This window comes from Diorhabda sublineata, chromosome 8 (genome assembly GCF_026230105.1).
Source record: "Diorhabda sublineata isolate icDioSubl1.1 chromosome 8, icDioSubl1.1, whole genome shotgun sequence".
Lineage (NCBI taxonomy): Eukaryota > Metazoa > Arthropoda > Insecta > Coleoptera > Chrysomelidae > Diorhabda > Diorhabda sublineata.
In genome coordinates this window covers 19865900-19878968 of record NC_079481.1, presented here as the reverse complement: position 1 = coordinate 19878968, position 13069 = coordinate 19865900, and the positions used below count along the sequence as shown (strand labels likewise).

Genomic DNA, 13069 nt, shown 5'->3' with positions numbered 1-13069 from the left:
TGTTTTGAAAAATCTAAAGTTTCTTCAATATAAGCATTGTGCATTTTTTTGATGTGGTTAGAATATTGGGGAGATCTGTAGCTACCCGAAAACTTTTCAATGACTTTGACAAACGCCATCCAATCAGAAGGTGTTGTAATTAGTTGAATAAACAGAAACTCCAATTTATTGGTCTTCTCGGTCATGCGATGTTATCCATTTGACTTCACAGTTTGGTCATATCTTAAGGAAGAAGTCGATGGTATAGAGGTAAATTCACGTCAAGAATTGGAAGACATAATGTCCTTATAGCTAACCCCCAAGCGGGGCTAGGAGATGTATTCTATAGAAAAAAAAAACGATAGACTTGTGTATTCGTGTATACTCTAATTGAATCAACATCATTACTTAGTTATTTTCATTACTACTTGGTACAAACCATGTAATTAGCCTCCTTTATGAGATTCAGATATAATAACAAATTCATAAGATTTACCAACTTACAAAACACAATTATATGAAATTTCATTACTCTTTCAATAGTTTCAGCAATATCGTGAAAAATGCGTATATTTTTTACCTTAACACCCTTTATCTTGAATACGAATAGAATTACGAAATGTTTTTTCTGAACAAACCCCAACTTTTTTTCAGTTTTCCACCTATCCTAGAGACGAGATCACTTTTTCTGTAACAACCCATATACATTGAAACCGGTGAAAATTTGAATTTACTGCGTATATTAAAAATAAAACAAATACAAGCAGTTTTATTGTATCAAAGCCGCAAAGGATATTTGTTATAATAGGAAACTCGCCAATTCTTGTAATGTTGCAAAGGAAACATGGTCTATCCTGAATAATCTAAGAGAAAAGGTTTCTTCTTCGAGCACAATCTCTACTTCCAAAAATTCAACGAATTTAAAAATCACAATCAAAACAATGCTGTCAAATAGGAAGTCGAACAATCAATTGCACTAGAAACAGAAAAAACTATAGGATACTAGAAAATAATAAAAAAGCAAAACAGAAACGAAACGTCAAAACATAAAAAAATTTTCGTTACCATATGTACAAAGACTTTCTCAACAAATATCGAATTATTTCACTAAATTAAAATATAAACAAAAAAACAAGCGAAGTAATATTATATATCAAGTACCTTGTATTAATTGTGACGCTGTCTACATAGGGCAGACAATTCAGTATTTAGAAAATAGACTAAAAGGTAATCAATACGATAAAAAATAGAACTGCACTAACGAACCATGAAATATCAAAAAAACATGAATTCATAAAGATTCAAAAATTCTTGAAACGGAACCTAATACACGAAAAAGAGAATTTTTAGGAATGGTTTGAATTCATAAGAACGGAAAAGCTATAAATGATAAAAAAGACCTAAATAATTCAAGTAAAATTTATTAGCTCTTTTTGTAAATTCAAATAAAACTACAGATAATTCAATTGACGACTACTACGTAGAGCTATAAATTTTACTTAAATTATTTAGGTCTTTTTTTATCATTTTCACAAGCTTCAATAAATCTTAATTAATTATTTCCCAGACAATGAATACATAAGTATCCGAAAGCTCGGAAAATATATTGAAGTTAGTCCACTTTGGTGTTTCCTTGCCACGTTCCCAATAAAAAACTACTGGCAAAGACTTCTTTACAATTCATTAATTTCTTTGACCTTTTGATATATTAATGCATCTAAATGTTCTTGATTTTAGGTCTCTTCTGTTTTAAAATTAGTTTTTGTTTTGATAATTTTCAAGACATAAATTTTGACGTTTTGACTTTTCTTTAAGTCTTTCTTAAATTTGATTTTCTCTTTGGAAGTGTTTATTTCAGAAAGGTATAGAGTAATAAAATCTCATTAGGAGTACAATGGGACCAAAGAGTGACCCAATTGGCATTGATTTCATTGTAAAATTGTTTCTTTTTATCAAGTGTAGGTAGTACCACCCGGCTTGGGGTCAATATATGGGTTTAGCCTATTGTTATCCATTCACAAACACTGAAAATAGTGTGCCAAAGGCGTGCCGGCGGTAGGATACTCGTATATATATATATATATATATATATATATATATATATATATATATATATATATATATATATATCCCTGAACTTGATGGGCCATCAGCAGATTTCTCCAACACGTAAACTCTCCTGAATATTGAAAATTTATACTTTGAGATGTGGATGGTCTTGAAAATATTTTTTTACTAGTTTCAAACTTATTTTTGATTGATTCATCAATATACTTTTCTGCAATATTTCTTCTTCTCCATCCACCATGTTACTTACTGTATTAAGCCACCTCCACCATTTATCAATAACGTTGCAAATGTTCGCCGAAATCAGTGTCCAGTATATAAATTATGCCCGGGTAATTTTAAATATTTAGCAATTTAGCACTGTAGTCTCAATGCAATGTATTTTTTACAAAATGGTTATCAACTAAATTTTGTTCATTTTTACTAATAATTGTGTAAACACGGCTACCTTGGTTTGAATCCGGAATTCTTACTATTAAAATAGAATCTTTATCTTCTGATATGTATTTTCACAATTCATCGTGCCTGCATGCACCAGCAATACTCATAATTAGGTTTACCTATATAAAAATTTTATTTTTCCTTGATTTCTCCGGTATGAGACTCAAAGTTACAACTTTTGCACTTTCTGCTACCTCAGGAGGTGAGTTTGATAGTACACTGTCACTATTCTCCATCATTACAGAAATAGGTTTCCAAAAATACGTCAGATATACCGCCAACTTTGTGTTGATAGTTGAAAGCGTCAAAGGCTACTTTGTTAAGCGGTTTTAGAAAAGCTAGTATTACTTGTTCTCAGTGGTTATAAAAATTGTAGGAAATAGTCATATCGCAATTGCGGCGCCAGAGAGCGTAGATAAAACCTTGTAAATTATAAATGGCATATTCTTGTTTTATAGTACTTGTCTGGTAACTTCCAGACGCGTACTATAAGAACAAAAATAGCTATTATATATATATATATATATATATATATATATATATATATATATATATATATATATATATATATATATATATATATATATATACACATATACATACAAATTATTCTATGAGATATTTCACGTTACATTTTTTTCGCAGGATAGCTGTATTATACACATAAACTTGACTCATATCAAGATTACTACTGATAATGTTATAGTCTATTTCAGAAAGGTATAGAGTAATAAAATGGGGAATTCCATCTAGTTCGGCACAATTTCGGTGTCGCCATCGGTGTAGGTCTTGAAATAGTATTGTTTGTAATATTAAAATTTCAAGTAATTGCGTAAGAGAATTAGGAAAAGTATGTTTTCTGGCCTTAAGTGTCAATATCGAAGTATTGTGTAGGGATTAATTAGGTAGCAGATTATACAGTCACGTTTTGCGTTTAACAGGTACCATTTAACCTTCTATTAGTGCCTCTGCTAAATTCCAACCCTATTTCAGATTCGGCTTAACCATGTGCTGTAAGGGCAATGGTGTCTTACCCAAGATTTTTAGATCTTTATAAGTATATTTGTTTAGTTTGACGCATCAGTATTTGCTGTTAAGCCGTAAATAGTGTTCACAGTATTATAAGATTAGTAATAAAATGGCGACATTTACATCAACGAAGATGTTCCAATAATTTTCTACTATCAGTGAATGAGAAATTTATTATTTTAAATGTACACGATTGCATAAAATACGATTACCCGAAAGTTATTGTACAAGAAACTGACGACCAATGTTCCCGAATGACTGGACTTGGAAAGTCTACCGTTTTTAAATTATTGCGGGGGAGAAAGATAGCAGACCAAGTAGAACCACCCAACAAAAGTCCAGACAGACCAGTAAAAGTCCTTGCTGAAGACACCAAAAGAAAATTTCACTCTTTTTATTTTAAAAAAGAAATACCCACCCTAGATAAGATTTTATTGATGCTTGGCCAGGATGACAGTATTCCGTTGATAACTAAAAAACTTTTATGGAGCACTTTTCGAAATTTGGATTTTGTTTGAGAAAAGCATAACCTTAAAACACATTTACTGAAAAGCGATGAAATTGTGAAATGATATGATGAATATGATGAAATGATACACGGTGGAAGATCTAACAGAAAAACATAGTGTAACTGTGCTGCGCACACAGCCATATCGTTGCGAACTAAATCTTATAGAACTTATATGGACGCACGGATTTGTAGCAAGATACAACACGACAATCAAATTGAAAGACGTTAAGCTACTGTTTGATCAAGCCATTAGGGAGGTGACACCAGAGAACTGACGAAAAGCAGTCCAGTATGTCATTAAAGAAGAGGAGAAAATGTGGGATCTTGACTACTTGACTACTTAATCGATCGGACCATCGACCCGTTAATTATAACGTCAAGAGGAGATGACAATTCCTCAGATGATGAAGAATATTATGATTTTTTATAATTTAATTTCTGTATAATGTATTTTTTTAAAATGTTCAATAAAAAATAAGTGTACCTAATACTATATACATAATGCCTAATTTTTATTTTTTTCTTTTATTCTGTTTATCCTTTTTACGAGTATCCTACCGGCACGCCTATGGCACACTATTTTCAGTGTTTGTGAATGGATAACAAAAGGCTAAACCCATATATTGATCCCCACCCAGGTGGTACTACCTGCACTAGATAAAATGAAAAAAAAATTACAATGAAATCAATGCCAAACTATGAAAGTAGCTTAAATATTCGTTGGCTTACTCTGTGGTCTCTTTGCATACCTAATGAGATTTATTACTCTATACCTTTCTGAAATAAACTATAATTCGCCCGTAATTGTAGAGTCTGATAGAGCCAAAGATAACGATTACGATTTAAATATACCGAGTACTTCAAGTAGTAGACAGCTGATTGCTACTAAAACGCCGGATAAAGACCAAGATATATTACAATTTAAGGTTACTAGTACTTTAAGTTGTACAAAAAAAATTAAAACACCGTATAAGAGAAAACCGGATCATTGTTATTATTGCGAAACTAAGGTTCTGAATTTCGGTCGCCATGTAATACGAAACCGTCCAAATATAATGGATGTAGCAAGAATTTTAGCATAGCCAATTTAAAGCAAAGAAAGAAGAGACCTATTCAATAACCTTAGATGGAAAATTTTTTGGCCAACGGTGGAACCCGTTTTAAGCCTGTGAGGGAGACAGAAATAAAGTACCTTGTAACAACTGTTTAGGGTACTTTTAATCAGAACTTTTATATAGGTATAAGAAAAAAGAGAATGAAGAGAAAATCTGGTGGCTCTCAAAATGGCAAACAATTAAAACTATTCCATAATGCTAAAGTAGATCAACGACTTAAAGAGGAAGTATTCCCGCATATGAGAGCAGACAAGTTGTCTTTCGAAGCTTAAAGCTACTCATTTGCGAGTACGGAGCTTCAAGGATGTATTGATATCTAGTTAGTCTAGACCAGTTCCATGCAAAAACAAAATATTGCGTTACCATAGCAACGAATAATAACTTATTAGAAGTGTCAGTGTAAAGTTTGACGTCAAAAAAGTAAACCAGAGTTACGCAATAAATTAAAAGAAAAAAAGATGTCCACAGAATCGAAAAATTGGAGTATCGAACCATCATCAAGTACCTTTATTTAAAAGGGTGAAGAGGTAAGCAGATTTACGAAGATATGCTTAATACCCTTGGTAATCAATGTACTTCGTATGTGACCATGAAAAATTGGACTGCAAGCTTCAAAAGAGGTAAATTTTTCATTGAATATGATGACCGATAGGGAAGGCCAGTTTCTGTGTTAGTCCCCGAAAATATCGATGCAGTTCATGATATGATTTTTTCAGACCGTCGAATTGGGCTAAAACGGATATCTGAAGCACTGAATATTTCATATGAAACCCGTCATATAGTTCACGTCAATTTGGACATGAGAAAAATTGCTGCAAAATGGATCCCCAAATGTTTGAATGTTGACCAAAAGCGTGCAAGAGTAGAAACATCGCGTTCGATCTGTGCTCGATTTGAAAACGATGTAGACTTCTTAAGCTAAATTGTTACTATGGATGAGACTTGGGTACATTTCTACGATTCAGAAACAAAGCAACAATCGATGGAATGGTGATACTCTGGTTCTCCAAGATCTAAGGGGTTTCGTGCCCAAAAATCTGCTGGAAAAGTTCTTGCTTCAGTTTTTTGGGATCATGATTGATTTTGTGGATAAGGGTAGAACAATAACTGGAGATTACTATTCGACATTACTGACCACTCTAGGGAAAAAATTGAAGAGAAAAGAACGGAAAGCTATCCAAAGGTGTTTTGTTTTTGCAGGACAACGCCCCTGCACACAAATCTCATATTGCCATGCAAAAAATTCTTGATTTAGGGTTTGAATTACTAGAACACCCCCCTTATTTACCAGATTTGGCTCCGTCCGACTATCATCTCTTTCCTCAACTGAGGAAAAGGTTAAAAGGTCGTAAATTTTCTTCCAACGAGGAGGTAATAAAAGCTGTGGAGATCTGGTTTGCAGAGCAAGAAGAAACATTTTTTTGAAGGTCTAGAGACGTTGCAGGTTCGCTGTAATAATTGTATCCAATTAAGAGGAGAATATGTTGAGTAATAAAATATTTTGACATTGAAATTTTGTTTGGTCCTATAGTAAGCTAAGAATTTTTCAATATATAACTCGTAAGTACTTAAAAGCGCACTGTGAAAAACATTCTATTTACATAACATGATACAAAATGTGAGAAATTTCCAAAATTCGTTTGGAAATAACTCGTCGAAAAATCAGATCTAACTATGGAAATTCAAGTACACTCCTATTGTTGAGCTTCCCGTGGACCCCTTAGGGTGTACCTGGACCAGTTTGGGAATCACTTGACTGCTCCAAAAAGTAAAAATGATTATGTTGATATCGAAATTTAAATAAAAATGTCTGCCGTTTTTATTTTCAATATTTAAGTTTAATTTTCAAGATAACTTTTTGGAAACTTCAACCCAGGTTAAGGCATGACCTATCAAATCCTAACCCAGAACAAAATTTAGATCACAGTTTCCGAATGTTGTGATAAATTTTTGATGGAAATTTCAAACAAAACATTTTTTAATCAATTATGTTCCTCATGAGAATTAATAATTGAAAGAAACAACCCGCCAGCTGGATCACATTTAACCACTAGTCTACCAGGTTAGAAATTATCCTAACACAGGACTACGACCCGTATAACTACTACTAAAAATTCTTCATATTTCTGTCGTGTTTTCTTCTGCATATGGCAAAAAGGCATCTATTACAACTGAGTTATAGTGTGGCGTTTTATAAAATTGAAGAATTGAAATGTATGAAACTATTACAAGGCTTAAAAAGATATTGTATTGCCTATTTTTATGGTATAAGGAATATGTTAATTATATTACTTAGTATTGAGCGAATTTTCAAGTAGTTTTCTTTTAATAAAAATTTACCGTTGCTAGCTGAATCTTGATGTGGCCTAACGACGGCAGCAAAAGCAGCTTCTTCGTCGCCGTTTTCTAATTCTAACCTAGCTTTATGTTGAGGTTGGTTCTCTATTTCATTCGCTATCAGATTTGCTTTTGCTTCCGCTTCTTTATAATCAGCGCTGTCGCTAGTTTTAAGGGGTACTGTATAACCTCTCAAAGACTGATCATATGTACTCTGAATTCCATATTCTTGCTCATTCTTTCTAAACATATCATTCGCATCCCAGCCGTTAGCTTGGTCCAATTCAAGTTGTATATCTGTACCTGCAACGTACAAATACATTGGAATGAAAATGGGTAAGGTGGTTTTATTTTGTAATTAAATTTCATTTAGTATAAAAATTGATTTTTTTCTCAAGGTAGGCCTAACTTTGGAATATTTATTCACCTTTCATTTAATGGAATTTGTATAATAAACTATAAAGCACCTATTACATAATAGGTTAAACTAATCAAGTCGATAAGAAGAGAAGTAATCACAAACAATAAAATATTATGTATTAATAATACATCATTCGCTTTTCTTTTTTGATGACTTTTTTTTTCTAATATTAAGAGCAAATTTGATCGAAATCTAGTATTAGATTAGCAATAGGTGCTTTGCCTTTAAATATTGTTACCTTGGAGAAAAAAATTTCAGTCAACAGCTGCTAGGTAAACCAACGGAGATATGTATTTTGTTCTCCATAGCAAATGTAACAATCTATATTTTGATACACACATATCTGTACTTGGAGGTTAGAGGAACGGAAGTCATAATTTTACAGGAATACTCACTTTCAGAAAGGTATAACACAAACATACAAAAATGTAGACAGTGTTTTTTTAAAGTTTAATTTACATTGTACTCATTGAACAAACACAATTATGAAAAACACGCTTTCCTTTAATATTTGGAAAATATTTGACTTACGTTATTGTAGCTCAAAATTAAAATTCAACAATTGGAATTAATGATTTATTTTACTTACTTACATAATTACTACCTTGATGTCATCTAAAACTATTTACAATAAAACATTTTCTGTAAAAAACATTTCATTAAATTTTTTAAGCAGGAATTTCAGATTTATTATCACCATGCGGCATTGATTCGAGGTATGACTTGTACCTATTCTATCAATCTTGTGAACATTGGAGTAGTGTCTTGAGGTCTTCATATTTGTTACTACTAATTGTATTCATCGTCATTCATGAAATCTTTATTACTGGTTTCTAGAACAGCACACTTTCTTTCTGCAGTTATAACCACAGTCGTTGATATCAAAAAAATATGTTCAATAGTGTTTTATTCCTTGAAATGTAGGGTGATTCTCTGGTTTTCGTAAGAAATGAAGAAATCAACGAAGTCCTTTACATTAATTGTTTGGTTCTGGTTCTTTTTTGCATTTTCTATGCTGTCCGTCGACTTCCATATGTATACATATAGTCGGGATTTTGATGAGGTTAGGAGTTGTTTATGGAATTCAAATGTACATCAACCCCATATTCATGTTCCAATTATCTGATAATACACTTAGCTTATTGGTTGCAATTCACATGAACTCATTTCATTCCCTCTTCTCCCTGGTGCATATTCATCCCATAGCATGCACCATGTTTTATTGTCAGAGTTGTCATCTTCTGAAAATAGAAGCTCTGGGGAGTTTGTCACGTTTGTCCCGAGGATTTCCGTTTTTTAGCTTGATAGAGTTTGAAAAACTAAATAAGAATAAGTAAAAAGCTAAATTTGACGAAAATTAAACTTACGATCCTGTAGCTCTACATATTCTATGCAACAATTACCTCCCGTTAAATAAACTGTTTTTTATAATTAATTTAATACAATTACCATTGATTCCTGATGAGTCCCATGGTTCTAATTCTCTTTCTTCTGGTTTAAGATTACCATTAAGTCTAGCTGAAATGGCAGTATCAGTTTGGAAAGTATCTCTAGTAGGATATTCCAGATCTACGTCTTTTGCTACCATAGCCAAAACATCGCATGCCCTGAATATGATTTTATCCACGTAAGTATCAGGTTTTACTTGAGGATTCGGACTATCCGGGTTGTCTAATTTGGCCGCAACTTCTAACGCTAAGTCGAATCTACTAGAAAACGTCTTAAATACACCTGAAATAAAGAATAAAAAAATTTAATCAAACCAGAAAATCATCAAACAAAATACAAAAAATTTATTCAAAACTTACGAACGATTGGAAAGTGTACCAAATCATTCGTTACTGGCATTGCTAATAGATTTACAGAGTCACTTAATTAATGGTGTAATAGCATAATGGTCTTTTATACTGGCCATTTAGTTTGTTTACAAGGATTCAATATCTGCATAGCAAAATTGTTAGGATTTTTACAGTATAGTAAAAGGTGAAATTAAGAATACTACCTTAATTTTGCATTGCAAATAAAAATCGTGAGTGGAATCGGACAAACGTTGCATGAAGTTTGCGGTATCATACAGTGTAAGATTGGTATTTTGCATTCAAAAGAGATTGAGTAATGAAAGCTTTGCCTCACTATAATCAGCCACTATAATCAACCAACGCAATCAAGTTAACAAAATATGCAAAGATACAAAGAAAATTGTATCAGATCATCTTTCAAATCCTTAAACCGACTTGAGAATTTCCTAGAACGAGTCAATCAGGGACCCGCATTCTTAAAATAAACGCTAACTCATGATTAATGATTGGACATTGGTTCATAGGTATAATATGCAAACCATTCATGAGTATTGGAATGGAGTGCTGATATAGAATACAGGTGATGAGACGAATGAGCTAGAAAATCGGATTACATAGAGTTGTAGAGCAATAGGGACCAAAAATAATATTCTGAGAGCAAAAGAAATGCCCATAGCAGCAAAAATATGATTAGGCTATCTGTATGGATGTGAGTCTTGGGTACAGAAGAGTGTTGAAAAAATAGAAGTTTGGGAGAGGAAAGGAAAATACTGAGTGAAAATGCACAACGCTTCATGAAAGAGAAGAACGAATGCTGAAAAATATCACACGAGTAGTCAGTTTCTAAAGAGATTGTTAAAGCATGTGTATCGAATGAATAGAAACAGAATCGCCAAAGTTAATACAGTGGACGAGAGAAGAGCAAAACAGAACTCTTAAAGATTTTAAAAATAATGAAATTTGAAACATTTTGTAGATTGGTAGTTGTAAAAATTTAGCCGTGGGTTCAATTTGGGTCTTCTTATTCTTATAAAATCGATTTCTTTAGTTGCAATTCTATCACAAAGCTGAAAATTTTTTCATTACGATTTGTGGCTTTTTTCAATTTATGCCGATAAGTATTTTGTTTTCAATAACTTAAAATGAAATGATGTTGAATAATCTTTTTTTCAGACGATATGCTAGAGTTACGGCTGAAAAAATGGCCAATTTTTTATTTTAAGTTAGTTTAGAAGCATTCAAATCGGACGGTCAGTTCTAAAAAAGGTTGAAGGTATTTTCCAATTGAACCAATCTCAGTTGTTGCAATTTATTAAGAAAATTGAATACTACGAACAGTAAAATATTTAAAGCATGAGATTTTCAAATGTTTCATTGTTTTTAATAGCCCTTAATTACACGTATTGTGTTGTTAATTATAGTATTAAATATGTCTTTGGCGTTACTATGTAGTACAAGAAAATCATTTTATATTCATAAAACTCTTTAATTTGATAATTAACGTTAATTGCATAAAATTATCCCTGAAAATTGCAAATGCCGATTTTACCATTCACTAAGACTAACCTAATATACCTTCGGGAACTGAAGATATTAACATTTTCTACACATAACCAGTGAAACAGTATTCTTTTAATAATATAGGTAATTTACATACTAAAATTATTTTTAATATTTTAAATTCTTGTCACTATTCCAACAAGTGTAGTGAATAGTAAAGTAAAAAAACATTTGAAACTGTAATGTTTCGTAATCTTGTTAACCCCCTTGGAATTGTAATTGGTTTTCACAGATCAAAAAAAAAACAAATGTGGAATTACATGGAGACAATTCCAGAAGATTCTTTAAATAAAACGCAATAGGATCAAATATCATAAACATTTTGTCCGCATTTATTTTATTATAAATACGAATGTTGTAAATATCATTTGAATCAACGAATTATAGTTAATTCGCTTGTGAAATTAATTTTGTTCATTCAACTCTATAAAATTATTGTAATTTTGAGTTTAATAAAGTTTTTAAAAACATATTTTTGGCCATCGAAAATATAATTGGCGCAGTCATTCGGATTAGTGCGGTCGCGAATTTCACGCATAGTGAGAAAAAGTTCCGACTACATACTTGAAGTTCCTCGTTGAACACGTAGATCTAGTACAGCAGCACTAGATCTACGTGTTCAACGAGGAACTTCAGGACTTCAGATAGCTGTAAGTGCCAAGTTTCCTTATTTTTATTCCTTTTTTTTATCTATTTTTATCAAACTCTGAGTAAGGAAGAGATAATTCATTAATTTTGATTCAATTAAGTATATGAACGATTTAGATAATTTACTAAATAAATTTTGTGAATTAAACTTGAAAGATAATTCAGATTGCGAAAAAATGACAACAGCAAATCCAAAAACCCTAAACTCGGAATTATTAAAATTAGAAAATATAAAACCTTACGATGGGAATATAAATACATTAAATAAATTTATTAACAGATGTGAAAGATTAATAGACACGTATTCGATCTATAAAGATCAAGACATTAACAACTATGTATTGGAATGCATTCAAGAGAAACTAGTCGATGAAGCCGAAATGATGGTAGGAAATAGGATTGATTTAAATACATGGCAAAAATTGAAAGAAGCGTTAATACAATGTTTCGCTGATAGATGCGACTTAGATTGTATATTGCAAGATTGACGAGAAGAAGACCATACAAAAATGAAAGCTTGATAATATTTGGAAATAGACTGCAATTATTAAAAAGTCAAACAATACAAAGAATAAGTAAAAATTTGAATTTAGGTGAGATTGACAAGAAATGTCAAATTAATCATTGTGAAAAAACAGCCTTGAACACCTTTATAGCATGATGTTCAGGTACCACACGCAATAATATGTACTTGATAAAGCCTGGCTCGTTAGAAGATGCTATGGCGTACGTCGACGCATTTGAGAATTTTGAAAAATTCTACGGCCAATTTTATGAGCCTAGTTAGGTACAACAATAACAATAATAATAATAATTTTAAAATGAATCTAATAAAAAATAATAGAAATAATTAATATAATAATAATAATAATCCCTCTTATCAACAATATCAGCAATATAATAATCATTATAATAGAAATCAATTTAATAATAATGAAAGATATAATAATAATAATTCAGCCAAGTCAACCGATCAATATAAACCCTATGCTACAAAGAAGACAAAACTATCCAACGAACGCACAGGTGTTTGGCACCAGGAAAAATATTTTCAGACCAAACCAAATACCTGCAAACCGATTACCAAACCAGAACCGATGTCTACGACATCGAGAAATTTTACAGACAGACCCAATAGACATGTAAATATTAATCATAATAA

General features: G+C 31.7%; 1 protein-coding gene across 1 annotated transcript in view; it reads right to left on the bottom strand.

The window, feature by feature from the left end:
* LOC130448125 (ataxin-2-like protein) overlaps positions 1 to 13069 on the bottom strand; it is a 58391-nt gene that overhangs the window by 25074 nt on the left and 20248 nt on the right. The window contains exons 3-4 of the mRNA XM_056785342.1: positions 9350 to 9631; positions 7483 to 7782 (exon numbers count right to left, since the gene is read on the bottom strand). Coding sequence (XP_056641320.1) covers positions 7483 to 7782; positions 9350 to 9631 — 582 coding nt within the window. The remainder of the gene's footprint in view (positions 1 to 7482; positions 7783 to 9349; positions 9632 to 13069) is intronic.